We start from the raw sequence: 16,367 nt of genomic DNA on the forward strand, positions 1-16,367 counted from the left end.
CTGCTGCAGCTTCAGGCCCAGATGGCATCAGTGACCACGTTCTCAAATCATGCTGTGCTGCTTTTAGTTCCATATAATCCATTTGTCCTTTGGCAGTTCCTATCTGACATGAAGTCTTCCACCATCACTCCCATTAACAAGAATGGTGCAACGTCAGATTCTCTCAACGACAGTATAGGCCAGTGAACTTACTTTCTAACTTCCTTCAATCATGCAGGCAAATCTTATAGTCTCACACCCTGTTGTCAAAATACCCATGGACCAATCAAATTCCATGGTTAGCCACTGGAATACGATCAATCTCTTGAACTTTTCGGCTTAACCATCATCAATGATTAGATCTATCCTGGGCCGATTATCGAGTGAAGCTGGCTGGCCTCCGAAACCAATTGAAGACTAGACATCCTCCACCATTCCAAATAATTCATTGAAAATCGGAACTACTCACAGGCGACAAAGCCTTTGCTCAGAGCTCAATGGAGTCATGCCCTCCCATATCGGCTGAGGCCAAGCATCTCATCTTCCTCATGCGGAATCTAAACCTCTCAACATTATTGGCATCGACCACAATGAAGCAAAAGCACAAGTTCCTCCCACATCACAGACAGTTTGGTGGCACCTGAACAAATTTCTGCTCCAAATTACTTCGTCAAATGTCAGGCCTGGATAGCCGGTCAATAAAGGACTCGGGCCAAAAACTTTCCGCAGCCAACTCCACGAGGTGGGAAGAATTGTGGCCGGCCGTAAGAGTCATCATCGTCATCTTTTCCATCTGCTCTCTCAGCACTCCAACCCTTCCCAGCTCCTCCATGACAGGTACCATTCATCGATTAAACAACTCCTGGTTAAACCCGAAAAATCCAGGTACGTTGCACACTCTGTTGCACACGTTGCAAACTCTATTGTTCCTCTTTTCTCCAATTTGTGGAAATCTCTTGTGGAGTCTGGTTAATCGCACTTTTCCTTCCACGGTTTGAAGCAAGGAGTTCCTCACCATCTCCTGTCATTCCTTTTCCATACTCACGATATTTTCTCGCAACATTAACCCTACCTGATCCAACCCTCTGTTCAGGTTACTGTGTTACCTCCCATCTTCTCTCTTTTCTTTTCCTGTTTGTTGAGTCTCCTGCTTGTTGTGTTCAAATATGGCCCCAGTGTCAATTTTCACTTTTTACACCCCGTCACCTCACTCTTCCGTGAGCTTACATTTTCTTTCTTGGCTTGTTCTTGTCAACTACCCAACTCATCCACCAAGTTTTGTCATAATCAGTCAACAACGTTTTGAGATATCATGCCATATATTGTTTTTGGTTCCATCTCTCAATTGGCGAAGAAACACTGAAAAAAATTCGTGTAGTCGGATTTGGATCCAGATCTTCACCAAAATCTAATCAGTTTGCCCTTGTCACACACAACTTGTTCACAAAATTTCATCCTGATCCGTCCACAACTTTTTTTAGATATCCTGTGCACAATCAAACAGACAGACAGACAGACAGACAGACAGACAGGGTTGAAAACGTAACCTCCACTTACCTTGGGTTATGGAGGTTATTAGGACTATTATATCTTGATAAAAGTGAAAATTATGCGATCCCATACTCTGCTACAAAGCGTTGGTCGTGCCGAAGCAGTTTCTTGGAAAGCATTACACTGGGTGGTTTGGGAGCTTTAAAAGTCCTGGGATCTTGAAAATCCATCAACTCATGCTCACAGACAGGATGTCCATTTAACGTCCATTCGAGGGATGACACACACATTGATGAATCACCCTGCCTATGAAACACCGGGATGACAGTTTATAGCTGGGTCGGGATTCAAACCCAGGCGAGACAGCTGAGAGGCGAGTGTGTGCACCCCTACACCATCGTGCCAGCCCAATAGCTATAATAAACCAACGATAACACAAACGTCGCCACAATGACGAACTTGGAATCAATGGGGACGTTCCAGATGTTCGCAATGATGTCATGACACGCCACCCTCATCATCGATACAGTGTCTGCACAAGCTGAGATCTCAAGGGGAAACTTTGGATCTCATATATATATATATATATATATATATAAAATGTGATTTCAACACTTCTGCTCTGCTCTGCTCGACAAAATGTCCTCGAAATCCTTGAGGATCTTTCACCGTCGTGACAACGTCTCGTTGAAGAACGTTCCAACGATTACATCACTCCAAAGTCGTCACATTCATTTCCCAGAATTGCATGGATAAACATATCTGCTTGCAGTAGTGATGTAACTCGTGCTCTTTTCCACGTAATCGGACGATTAACCAAGAATGGGTTCCCAAACAAACTTTGGATACGCGAATGACGTCTTTGAGTGATCTTATTTACGTCACTGGCGAGATATGAAATAGGTCATTGCCAACAAAAATGTCCGCTTATTCGTCGTGTTCAACTTTTAAACGATACCTCTTTGAACATCCCCTTCACTGCAGCCATTTTACAGGATAGGATACGATCAGAATGAACTTGGCACACAACTTGCACAAAAGTTGTGCAAATGAGGGATAAGTTTACGATTATTCGTTCTTCAGCAGTTTTACAGACGCAAAGGCCGAATCCGGCCAAGGCAGCCAAGCACTTGCCTTTTAATCGCTTCCAGAAAAACTTCCTTGCAACAGTCAGCATCTCCCCTCACCTCTCTCTCTCTCTCTAAGGCAGTTCAACGTGGCCAAAGCAACCCCACAAGGATTACACCAGGATATTTGCCTTCGTCTTCCCAGCAGGAATTTGTAATTCGGTTCAGGGTGCCGGCAATAACTCACGCACTCTTCAGCAAAGACACCTTCACATCTTCAATGTCCACCAACGACGAGAGCTGGCACACAGGTCCTCCGGCTAAACATCCTTCCAATGGACGGAACACACAGTCATACCTCGCCCGGCACATGGAACACCAGCGTGGCTCGTTATACCTGCGTAGATATACAAACTCAAGTTAGACAGTTCAAATGTGAGTGCACTTAGCACTAAACTATCATGATAGCCCCTCCACACTACTCTGGGCATTGCTAATTGGCAACAAATATTATGGCTTTTGGCTCATTTTGAAAACGTCTCATTCGTGCTCACTAACTGATGGTGCCATAATTGCAAATTTCCTGCTGGAAGCCAATCTTCAAGATGTAACCTCACCCCTTTCTAAAATTGCACCCAAAATCCTTTGTAAAATGGATCACATGCACACATAGACTGAAGCTATTTGTTGTCCTGGTAAGAAACTCCAACTGATGTAATGTGTGCTGTGGGACAGCTCAATGTTCCAGGGACGTTCAAAAAGTTCAATGAATGTCCATCCAAGCCATTGATATATTTTTATTTATTTTTCAATACACAAGTAGATATAATTTAACTGGAGGAGGTGCAGATACATTATACACTACTTGGCCAAAAGTATGTGGACACCTGCTCACCCAACATCTCATTCCAAAATCATGGGTATTAATATGGAATTGGTCCCCCCCCCTTGCTGCTATAACAGCCTTCACTCTTCTCAGAAGGCTTTTCCACGACATGTTGGAACATTGCTGTGGGGATTTGCTTCCATTCAGCTACAAGAGCATTCGTGAGGTCGGGCACTGATGTTGGGCGATGAGGTCTGGCTCGCAGTCGGTGTTCCAATTCATCCCAAAGGTGTTTGATGGGGTTGAGGTCAGGGCTCTATGCAGGGCAGTCAAGTTCTTCCACACCGATCTCGACAAACCATTTCCGTATGGACCGCGCTTTGTGCACGGGGGCATTGTCATGCTGAAACAGCAAAGGGCCTTCGCCAAAATGTTGACACAAAGTTGGAAGCACAGAATAGTCTAGAATGCCATTGTATGCTGTAGCATTAAAATTTACTTTCACTGGAACTAAGGGGCTGAGCCCAAACCATGAAAAACAGCCCCAGACCACGATTGCAACTCCACCAAACTTTGCAGTTGGCACTATGCATTCAGCAGGTCACATTCTCCTGGCATCCGCCAAATCCAGATTCATCCATCGGACTATCAGATGGTGAAGCATGATTCATTACTCCAGAGAACACGTTTCCACTGTTCCAGTTCAATAGCGGGGAACTTTACACTACTCCAGCCGACACTTGGTATTGCACATGGTGATCTTGGGCTTGTGTGCGACTGCTCGGCAATGGAATCCCATTTCATGAAGCTCTCAACGAACAGTGCTTGTGCTGATGTTGCTTCCAGAGTCAGTTTGGAACTCGGTAGTGAGTGTTGCAACCAATGACAGACGAGTTTTCCACGCTACGTGCTTCAGCACTCGGCGGTCCCGTTCTGTGAGCTTATGTGACCAACCACTTCACGGCTGAGCTGTTGTTGCTCCTCGACGTTTCCCCTTCACAATAACAGCACTTACAGTTGACCGGGGCAGCTCAAGCTGGGCAGAAATTTGACCAACTGACTTGTTGGAAAGGTGGCATCCTATGACGGTGCCACGTTGAAAGTTACTGAGCACTTCTGAGTTGAAAGTCACTGGCCGCCTTACCGTGGAATCGCGCCCTCGATGCGTACTTGCGTTAATTATCATATCAGGTAATTGCCAAGTATGCACCGGCTAATAAGTAAATTTTGGGGGTATAACTTCCTGGCTATGCTAATATGCGGACCATGCTGGACCAATGGAGGAAGAGACAAAAACGAGCTGCGTACATTTATAAAAGGCACATTAATTTTAACAAAGCAAGAAAAGTTATGTGGCAGAGTCTGGGATTTATTCACAAATGTACAGCAGGGGAAAGCAAGGAATTTGTGGGTGCAGAAAAAGACATGCAATAATCACAAAAGAAGACTGCAGATTTACCCCAAATAAATTTAGACAGTCTTAAATTACATTATACATGACAGCCGCCATCACATACACGCACGCACCCCCACACACACGGAAGATAGCCCAGAGAGAAAAGAGGCAGTTGAGGAAGAGAAACCTCTTGATACCTGACGCAGTCGGCAGACCAGCAACCCAAACGCTTTGGAAAATAATTAATTTCTTAATCAATTGGCTAATAGCAAACCAAAACCACCACCGTTTCATCCGAATCTGTAACTTTTTGAAAATTAAGTAATTCATTGATAACTGAACAATTGATTGATCAATTAATTCATCAATAAATCAAAAATACCCTTTTTTGCCAAATAACTTGTTCACTGTCATGTCCAAATATCAGCTTCTTCACTCAAAAGGAGCCTGAGATATTGCCCAGATGAAAAACAAAATATATAAGTAATTAATAAATCAATAATAATAAAGGAATGAATCAATTAATTGCTTAATTAAAAAATTAAAAACAACGTTTTTGCCAAAGCACATCGTCCACTATTGTCCCCAAATTTCAGCTTCCTAGCTCAAAGGATGGCTGAGATATCCCCCATAAAAACAAGAAAGAAAGAAAGCAAGAAACCAAACAAACAAACGGAGTAAAAACTGAGTGCTCCCTTCCTTCGGCGCCCGGCAATGACGTCATGCATCATCTGGATATGGATTTGGGAATGAGCGGTGTACAATGCTCACTGACCCTCAGATATTTTACAACAGGCAATGTTTACACACCACTGTTTCTCAAGGAGCTGTAATTGAGAGCAACAAACAAACTCCAGTTTAACTCTGGAAAAACAAAGAGCTTAAAACATTGCCACAGCATCTGTACTATAGCAACCATTTTGTAATCTTGACTTTCTAGTCTCATATATGGCCAACTTGGTTTGTGAAAGGAAGAAGTGAATTAAAATTTTTGTTGGAGAATTTAAGGGCTCAGTCGGGCCAAAGATGAAGGGAAGAAAACCAAAACCAAATTAGAGATGTGCAAGTAACATTTTTAGGCATACAAATTGGGGGGGTTAGATGGTTACAGCGTGTACATGCGCATGAGGAAAGGTTTCAGTTTACCCACAAAAGGGACATTGCTCACTTATCGCTGATGAGAAGTGGTAAATCAGGGGATTTGTTGGCAGTATCCAATGTGTGATTCTCCATTGGAGATCACCAACATATTTTGGCACAAGCTGTCCATAGCACCAACCCAAATATGGGTAAAGGGGAGGGGGGTGCGGCAGGACTGTGGACCACTTACACGGTACAGGGGAGGAAAAAGAAGGAAAGAGAGCTTTTAAACAATGCCTATTTCATACTTTGTGATTATTCTGGGAAAAGGATAGAGAGCAGCCAAAACGAATGGGTTCGAAACCAAGAGAGTCAGATAGACAAAGGTTGCAGGGGAAAGGTGGAGAAGAGTCAGAGGTGAGTACAGGAGGGTTATTTGTGTAACCTTGTGAGGCACCGTAGGTGCAAAGTACCAATTTCAAGAGGCTGTCCACTCTGCAACATTATCTAATGCCAACCGTCAAAGCAAGAGAAACAGCATTGAACCACCTATCATTGGTGGTGCTTTTCAAGTGGTACACTTTGGTTATTGAGGCATTTGTGAACTGTAGAATGAAACAATTTTCATTCTCAAACCCTGAAAATAAAGAGTTGTGGAAAAATGGCTCATTGAAGAGCATGGATCGAATACAAGTCGAGGGGTCATGAAGACAGGTAAAAACTTGCCACGCATTCAGTAGGCTTTGGTGAAAGGAAGGTGGCAGGGATAAGTCTATCTTGGTTAAGGCCATTAAAGCAGCTCCTGAGCAAGGTCCAATTTCCCAATTTGACAGAGGGTGCAACCGGTGCACTGTCTCCAGGCCAAACAAGGTTCATACAAGAAGCGCCATGCTGTTCGTAGACGGAAAGCCATGATGCGGCACTTGACATTTACAAGCACTTGGTCACTCTCCATTGTTGGTAACTTCAAGATCTCTGGTTGCAGCCAGTGCTTTCCGGACCAGAAGAAGTGAGTGACACTCTTATATCTCGTCCATTTTGACTGTAGGTGGTTTCAGGGCAAGAACTTTGTGTCATAAGGGAGAGGTGACTTGACTGTTGATGACTCGTACCTTGCCTTGGTAGGACAATTGGCAGAGTAAGCCCTTCCATTTCAATAAAAGTAATTCCATATATTCAAGCAAGCCTTCCCAGTTTTGCCTCACAAAATTACTCAGACCAAGAAACACCCCCAGAAACTTCATCCCATCTCTTCTCCAGGGAAGAATGGCAGGGAGAGAAGGGGGCAGAGGGAATAGAGGGGGCAGAGGATAGGTAAAGGATTGAAGCCACAGTGCTTCTGTTTTGGTTAAATGGATTTTGCCCGACAATGCTCTACTAAAAAGATTTAAGGCACTCATCATCTGAACAATATCTTCTGAGTGTTTGACAGACACAGATGTCATCCGCATAAGCGATGCTTTTTAAGGGGTGGGTCAAGTCTCCAATAATAACACCAGACAAGGATTTACAAGGGGTATTTTAGAGGGGTTTGAGGGATATGTCATACAAAATTCCTGAAAGACGGCAGCCCTGCCTTCCCCCTCTCCCAACACAAAAGGGGATATGAGTTTGTTATTAATCTTTAGAACGGCTGATATGTTCGAGTAACATAACTGTTACTAAAAAGAGCTAAAATAAGCTGAAAAGAGAGGGCCAAAACCAAAACTTTTTAGAACTTCAAAAATATATGCATGAGATACACAATAAAATACTTTCGCCTGATCTAGGAAGACCCGGCCACAACTTTCATGGTTAACCTCACAGATATCAATTATATCCCACACAACAGAGATATTATCCTGAATATTGCGACCAGGAACGATAAGTTTGGTACATGTGTATAATGTCCTTTAATAAGGGTGAAAGACACAAGGCCAAAGCCTTTGAAAGAGTTTTAGTCCATACAAAACAAGGACACTGGTCTCCACTGTGAGATGAGCAATGGATTGCCTTTTTGGGGAAGCAGTCAGCACAGCTCGCCTGCAACTCAGTGGGAGCTCACCCTTCTGCAGGCTCGCTTGGAAAAACCAAAAGCAATTCGGGACCAATGAAGTCCCAAAACTTTCCAAAGAACTCTGCTGACAGACCATCCAAACAAGGCGATTTCCCTCTCCCCGGGCTTCTGAGGGCAGCAGAAAGTCGTTTGAGTGCGAGTGGTGACTGTAGAAACCTTTGCTTGGGGGTTAGAGTGAAAATATCATCAACAAAGGGGAGAAGAATTTCTAAAACAACTTCTGTTGCCTGTTAAAGGTTAGAAAAGAAGACTTTTGCATCTTTCTTAATTTTGAGTTGTGACTGAGTTATAAGGACGTTTCAAAGCAGTAATTAGGGAATGAGGAGATTTTGATTTAAAGTCAAAGAAAAAGCAGGTTGGGGTATCCAAGAGGTGAAGGTGTTGAAAACGTAATCTTGTTAGCGCTCCTTGGGTTTGGTTGCCAATTATATTATTGAGAAGGGACTTCTTTTCACGGTCTAAGTTTTTGTTTCGGGTTAGGGTCGGTTTTTAAACTAGTTTGAAGTTATAAAATTTCCTTCTTCAGCTTGGCTTTTATTCTGCATTCCACTTGTGTGGATAGAAAGCAGAATTGCTGACAGAAGCTCCAAATTTGGACTTTTGTGTTATCACACCATAATTGCTAGTCCTTGAATTGGGGTTTGGATCCCATCAAGCTGGACCATACACTTTCAAAAGCACTCCTAAAGGATGCGTTTTCCAAAACAGAAAAGATGAATTTCCAAAGAGTTGCAATTTGGAAGTAACCCAATATGATAATGAGGAGGTGGTCAGGGAAACCAGACGGAGAAATTTCCATGGTCGGGGAGAGATAGGTAAAGAGCAAATTTACGTGAAACCAGTCAAGCCTTACGAGGGCCACCTGATTGTTCGCAACCTTACAACAGGCAAACAACAGGCAAATTTATTGTCGCAGTCAACGTGTGGCCCTAAATGGAGTTCTTTCATCCCCTCTTCCTGTGCAGGCTGGAGTTCCTCAAGGTAGCGTTCTGGGCCCTGTTCTTTTTCTGGTTTTCATCAATGATCTCTCGGACTCTCTGGAAAATCCTCTATTTCTCTTTGCCGATGACTCCACCCTCTGCCGTACCATTTGTCATCCATCAGACCGGCAAGCAGCAGCTTCTTCACTCACTGCAGATCTGGATAAAATCACAAACTGGTCCAACACGTGGAACATGTCTTTCAATCCAGACAAATCTCACACTCTCACTATGTCTCTTCAAAAGGACCGTTTACAAAACCCCCCCATCCACTTTCTCAACAATCCTCTGGAAGAAGTCTTTTCTTTCAAGCTTCTGGGTCTCACTATCTGCCATGACCTTTCCTGGGAAAGTCACATTTCCAACCTCGCCTCAAAAGCCAGTCGCCGACTGGGAATCCTCCGTCGTGCTAAGTCCTTCCTCGGCCCTCTTGAGCTCCTGACCACTTACTAAGCTTTTGTCCGTAGCCTGATGGAGTACTGCTCTCCCCTCTGGGCTGGTGCTCCTGCCTCCCACCTTTCTCGGCTTCACGCTGTCGAAACCAGGGCATTTAAGATCATCGGCATCTCCCGCAATGAAGCTGAGTCTTTGGGCCTCTCACTCAATCACCGCAGGTTGGTCGGTGGTCTTTCTGTCTTCTACCGACTCCTCTCCAGCCTTGCCCCCCCTGCTCTCTCTGCAATTTGTCCCCACATTTCCACAGGGCGCTCAAGGTCCGCCAACAACCCCCTTCTGGTAAAACTACCAAAATCACGAATCACTGCTCATCTTCACTCTTTCATTCCTCTTTTTTCCCGCCTTTGGAATAAACTTCCTCACTCTATTCTTTCCCATTCTTCCCTCCAGGCTTTCAAAACAGCTGTTCACCACCACCTCTTATCTTCCCCCATCCAAATCCTTGATCTTTTCTACCCCCGATAATCCACCCAAGCCCACTTCCTTCATTTCTCCTGCTTTCCTTCCTGAAAGTCCCTGAAATGTTCATCTTCTCTTCGCCATGTTCCCCGTCCCATCCCCATCCCTCTCCCTTCCACAGTTCACCTAATGTGTCTGTTCCCCACTGTTTTGTCCCTTCCACTCCCGCCCCTCTTGTCTCATGCCTCCTTGCTGTGAGTTGTGTGTTAGCTCTCATACGAGCCTCGACCAAGGTATACAAAAAAACAAAAAAAAAAAACTGATGGGTGTTTGTATTTTGTACCCACCAGATATCTTGAAAATCAAAATGTCTTACGGTATCAGACAGCGGTCTGGCCGATCCGGGTGAGGTTCTGCACCGTTCTGATTGCACTCAGGTTGTAGAGTGCAATTAAAGTTGCCCCCCATTATGATTCAATTAGACCTGCAAAGGTGTCTCATGTGGGGTCATAACGTGTCATAGAAGGCTCGTCAGTCTGTGCTTTTTGAAGGAGCGTTGATATTTAGTAAAGTAAATGAAATATTCCTATTTACAAAATCTAGTGAGGCTAAGTGACCTGGGATTATTTCTTGAAATGACAGTTGGAGCAGGTAAAAGTGGGGATTTACTGGAAAGGTAACTCCTGCTGTGAGAAAGGTTGAATCGCTAAAATAGCCAGTCCTCTTCATCATTCGGTTCCACTCACTGTGGGATGCTGAAGTGGAATAGGTTTCCTGCAAGAAAACTACGTCTAATTTTTTTTTTTTTGGCTTGTAAGGCAGTATCCGTGTTTATTTGAAGCATCCAAGATTGGCTAACGCTACCATTTATATTAAAGGCTACCAAAGGCTACCATGGTGATGTAAAACAAACATAAATAAAATAAATGCAGATCAAAGTTTTAGTTCCTTATCTTTAACAATGTGTTTTTTTTAAGCCGACTGCATTGTGGTTCAGTAAAATCCATCCATCCATTGGGACCATACTCTGTACAGAGGTTCGGTGCTGCCACAGTCGTCAGCGAATCATACTTCTTGCCGTTTCAATGAACCTATGTAAATCAGAAAAATGATCCTTAATATCAATATTTTTTTTACTGAAAAGTCTGGTTCAGGAATTTGTGGATTTGTGACAGCAAGATGTTAGATTCCTTGTTTGTGGGGAATTCCTCAATATCATACGATTCCTCCTCAGATATATCGGAAGCACTGTATGGAAAATTTTCAATTTCCTGTTCACAAGCTATGCTCGTGTATCCTGATGTGTAGGTATCAGCCTGCTCTATTCCAGCCAACGTAGGGAGGGGGGAGGCTCTGATACAACCTCAGGTAATGTGGAGGGAGGAGGGGCAGGAGTGTCAGAGTTTGCCACAGGTTTAGCAACATGAGGTTCTTCTTCAACCATGTCACGACACTTGGGCACGTCTTCAGGGGTAGTTGACGTGGGAATTTCCGCAATTTAAGAGTTTTTGGTGATTAAATCAGGGCACTGTTGGGGGGCTGTGGTCATTTTGTATTCAGTCAAAAATATTCAGTCATTTTGATCAAGGCAAGCATACATTAGATCCCAAACCAAAAAAATGTTGGCGTAGATGGAACGACTGGGGATACAGAAAGTCTGATCAGGAAGGACGAACCCACCAATGACTTTCTTCAAATGAATTGCCATCGCTTTTGAGAATAGTTGTCGTCAGTGCATGGTATTGAAACCGGTCACCAATTTTCCATCCACTGGAGATCACCCAACTTTGGGAGGAGACTCACCGCTGCACGCCAAAGACAATGGCGTTACACCAGATCGCAATGATTCCTGGATAACATTCAAAAGTTCCGGACCACTCAGGTCACAAAATTCCAAATAAAATTCAGCTGGTACGCCATCAATTTCTGGTGCCTTTCCAGAATCCCTTTCACCCAGGGCTCATTCGACTTCAGAAAGGGTTAATGGCACATCCAAGCTCCAGATGTTAAGTCTCGGTCAGGGATGGGAGATAAAGTGTTTCATCTTATCCTCAAACATTTATTTTTGAAAATAGTTCTGAATAGAACTTTCGCATTGTATTTTTTACCTCGTCAGAATTTGTAATTAGATTCTCACTGGGGTACATAACTGACAAAATAAGCTGAGATGGCTTGGTTTCGGATTCAAGGTGGAAAAAAGATTTACTAGTGCTATCTGATACTTTTAGATTTTGTATTCTTAGCCCAACAAATAATCCATGCGTTGCTTTGTTGGGGTTTCTTTGGAGTGAAGAAGGGTTTTTTTGTTGTTTGTATTATTTTGGAGCGAGAAAGGGAAAAGGATAAAACTGAGGGATCAGAAGTAACAATACCTGGGATAAAAGTTGGGAAAACGAAGCACATGCAATTAAAAATGGAGGCAAAAGCAACTGCCGTTTAAAATGGTTAAAATTTATGGAAAAAGAACAACAGCAAGAACAAGAGGTCCAAAAAGAAGAATAACGAGAAAAACAAGAAGAACAACGAGAAGAACAAGAAGAACAATGAGAACAAGAAGAAGAAAAAGAACAAGAAGAACAAGAAGTTTTTGTCATTATATATTTTTAGTTGTATTAAACAGAAAGTATGAGGAAGGAATTAAAGCGAGGATGATGACTAATGGGGCAGAGATAATTGGAGACACGTCATGGGTATGGTAAGCAGTTGTGGGAAAAAACAAAAAGATGAAAAAAACGTGTAGGCCCAAAATTATTCGAGCCTGAGACGGCGGATCGAAATAAATAGAATGAGCATGAAAAAAAGAAAATACACAAGAGTGAGCACTCGATACGAACAACAACCGACAAACATCTGATAATATAAAATTGATGGCAGCACAGACAAATCCAGAATGATTACTTCACTTTTTGGAAGTAGATCTCTCAGAGGACAAAGGAAAGTGACCATGACGAGGTAAATGGAAACTGAAATGATCACAAATCTCAAAAAGTTTTTTGGAATAATAGCCTAAAGTAAGAACGTCAGTAAATTGGTTACTGATTGATCGACTTTTCAACTGCCTGGATCATCAGCTCGGGTCCATTCTTCAGAGATTTTTATTCACTCTGCCCAGAATATCTTCAAATGTGGGTCCACACAATCAGTCAACGTGGCACTACAATATCACTTTCAAACTCTTGACGGATATCTTGGAGCTTAACCGAGAGACGTTCCATGCTTGAGGCCTTCATGTGTGATATATTCATAATCCTTATTGACCATTCAGTTGTCCAACAACACACTATATACCTTGCAATAATTACCTGTGAACACATATAAATCATAATATTGTGTGTCCACTTTGCTTACCACCATGTTGAGCTGTTCTTTAAACACAAAAACATTTCTTGCAACAGATTATCCACATGCTCCACACATCCCCTCATAACCACTGAAAATGTTTTCGAATATATTTATTTGATTGCTTCAATGTTTTTTCAATGATGTTTATGTATTTATTGGATGCAACATGGAGTCATTTTCTGGCTTTAGAGAACACTTTCATGCTCCTTGCCTTAGCAGACATCGGACGACACACGGCTACATTACTGTCACTCAGACATCTCTTTTTTTTGGCTAAGATTGTTGTGAGTATCTTGATTGTTTAACATTTTGAATATGCCTGGTATAAATATGAAAGCAATCATTTGTTTCTTGGAGAATGAATATCATTAACTGACACCAGTCACACGATTCTTTAATTGTGCAGTTCGAAGCACAAGATCATTTTAACCAACGAAATAAAACGTTTTCCAATCATTACCTCCGAAATCTCACACCACAAAAGCTGAGCAGAGGCACACGACATTTCTACGACAGGGGTACAAAGGGCCACATGAGGTGGAGCAGCACTACGAAAGTCACAAATACTGTTCAAATTGCAAGGAAAGCTCTTTTCGCGCTTCAAAGTGACCGATGCCATGCCACACTCCATCCTGCTGGGGTACCCCAACTGGCCGGAGATCAATGGTGGTCCATTTTAATGAACCAATTTTGAGTGACGGAAGTGCACAAAAGTTTAACAATCAGCCATCTCATGAACAACATCTAAGAACTTACTATTTTCCTTCCAGATGATATTTACAATAGCTGAGCCTTTCAATAAGCAGATGTCATTGAAATTTTCGCTTTTTTAAAATCATGACGCCAAGATGACAATGACGGAGATAAAACAAGCCCCACAAACACTGTACACACGTTTATTTCTGAGAGTATTACGTTAAAATAAGTGAAGGAGGTGGGGGTGGGGGGGAGGATATTCACAATTATACAAAATACACCACCATTTTAAATCAAGGTTCACAGTAATTAAACAAATAAATCATGCATTCTCAAAACATTTTTAATGTGAGTGCAAATTTGTATTTGGTTTTTACAGTAAAGACATGAAGAGCACAACAAAGGAAGAGAGGACGCGGTTCAATGGCAGTAGACCCGTCCCTTATAATATACAATAACCACAAATAACCACGAGGTTGAAAACAGAAAGACACAAGGGAGCCATGAAGCATGACCATAAATGACTTGAAGATAAATAAGAAAACAGTAATCAACAAATAGTTTACAATTGTACACAGCACGATGAAACCTTCTGCAAGTGTCTGCCATTTTATTACAAATCCAAACAAACCAATTTAATCTAGATATAGGGGTGGAAAAAGTTGATTGGCATGAATAGGATAATGGAATTTAAAAAGCAAAACGAGAGCACGACTTCATGGGCAAGCATCATGCATTGCAGATTCACGGATAATGTGGTCTCACCGTACCCTGCCATGCTCGGCTATCCTCTCCAGAATCAAAAACTGAACTGAGACACCTTCAGATGCTGTGCCTCATTCCTGGCCTGGAAGTACGTCGTGTCCGTTTCATCGTCAGGCTGCGGCACGAATGGCATGGGTTGCTCGAGCAGTCGGTCCCATGCAAACTTTGCAAACAGCGGATGTTCCTGTAGCACTGGTTGGTGAAGAGGCCACCAATAAAAAGATAGGCAAAACTACATTGGCTCGTGTTACGAGTTCAAGAAAAAACATCTAGTGAAAGTTAAAAAAATAAACTAAAGAAATTCTTACTGTTAAACCCTTCGCGTTTGGTGTGATCTATCTCCAGAAGCCTCGATACTGCATCATGCGCATCGTACGACAAAGCCTCCTCGTCAACAGGCCATGGGATGTCTATGGAGAAAATGAGACAATATATGTTGTCTGTGTGATGCGAGAAAATTTACCATGCAGTACGACGCATCTCATCAACCAACCGACAGTATGATGTCCACTTCAACATTACATTTCATGTCATCATATCTTGTTAATACCATGAAAGAAAGGATGAGAAGTGATGGCAATAATGATCTAACAGCCCAAAAGGAAAGGATTACCTCTTTGAAGGATGTTCTGAAAAACCTGCTGTGGTGTTTCATCATTGAATGGTGGTACTCCACTCAAGAACTCAAATAAACAAACACCTAGAGCCCACCAGTCCACAGCAATGCCTAAAATTATGAACAACAGCACAATACTTTTAGTTTGTACACTTGTATTGAATTGCAATGACAAACGATACATTTTTTTCAAATTACATTTAGTTTAAACTTTTCAATGTGTGTAAAAAACTGCAATCCAACATTTTTTGATGCTGTGGAGCAGAATTTCTTGCATGCTGGACTAGGACATTATTTTCCACATTTCTCATGAATATTATGCAAGAAATAGACGATATAGACCAGTGTTTCTCAAAGTGGGGCGCACGCCCCACCGGTGAGGCATGACAATATTTTGGTGGGGCATGAGGATTCAGAATTAATGAATCAAAATATGATCGCTTTCATAGTTTTGCAATGAGTTCCCTTCTTGGTTGACTCAGCAATTTATGGTGGATTTATCTGAAGTACCAGAGCAATACCAAGAGAAGTTATGAGAGTCACAACAAGATGAGTCTGTGAAAACTCTTTTCAAGATCAAAGGAACCATGATGTGGCTGTCTGAGGAGAGAGAAAAGAAATACCCAAACTTGACTACTTTGGAAAGGGAAGTATTGATAAATTTTCCATCATCTTATTTTGTCGATTGTGGATTTAGTGTTGTTATCAATTTGCTGCAAGCTAAGATAAATCGACTGGAAATCACGAAACGTGGTGATTTAAGGCTGAAACTGACAAAATTGGTTCCTCAAATCAAACAAATCTGCAGCCAGCGTCAAGGGCAGGGCTCCCATTGAAGTGAGTAGCAATTGAATAAAAGTTGCAATAAAGTTTTAATAAAGCCTTTTGAATACATATGTAGTATATACTGGAGTGTCTCCAAGCATGGTGGGGCGTACGATTTTTTTTGAAAATCAAAGTGGGCGTGGGACAAAAAAGGTTGAGAAACACTGATATAGACGGAAGGGCTCAGTATCCAATATATGATGTGTGGGACTTCAACATCTGTAGAATTTAAAGAGAGAAAGAATGAGAGAGAGAGACAGGCAAACAGACAGAGCATGTGTGAGAAAGAGAGAGCGTGACAGAGCGAGACAGAGAGAGAGAGAGAGAGAGGTAGTGAGAGAGAGAGAGAGAGAGAGAGAGAGAGAGAGAGAGAGAGAGAGAGAGAGAGAGAGA

The 16,367-nt window shown here is 42.4% G+C and overlaps 1 protein-coding gene across 8 annotated transcripts in view; it reads right to left on the reverse strand.

Annotated features, from left to right (window-relative positions):
• Positions 1–13,954: 13,954 nt before the first annotated feature.
• Positions 13,955–16,367, reverse strand: part of MASTL (microtubule associated serine/threonine kinase like) — a 73,730-nt gene continuing 71,317 nt past the window's right edge. For 7 of the 8 annotated variants that reach the window (XM_085878581.1, XM_085878588.1, XM_085878587.1 and 4 more), the window contains 3 exons: positions 15,147–15,260; positions 14,842–14,943; positions 13,955–14,725 (listed from right to left, as the gene is read on the reverse strand). In XM_085878581.1, coding sequence (XP_085734707.1) covers positions 14,568–14,725; positions 14,842–14,943; positions 15,147–15,260 — 374 coding nt within the window. In that variant the 3' untranslated portion in view covers positions 13,955–14,567. Of the gene's footprint in view, positions 14,766–14,841; positions 14,944–15,146; positions 15,261–16,367 lie in introns of all 8 variants that reach the window. The other variant, XM_085878582.1, reaches the window with a different exon arrangement.

Source organism: Eptatretus burgeri, chromosome 4, assembly GCF_056783735.1.
Source record: "Eptatretus burgeri isolate ZD-2024b chromosome 4, Ebu_testis_v1, whole genome shotgun sequence".
Lineage (NCBI taxonomy): Eukaryota > Metazoa > Chordata > Myxini > Myxiniformes > Myxinidae > Eptatretus > Eptatretus burgeri.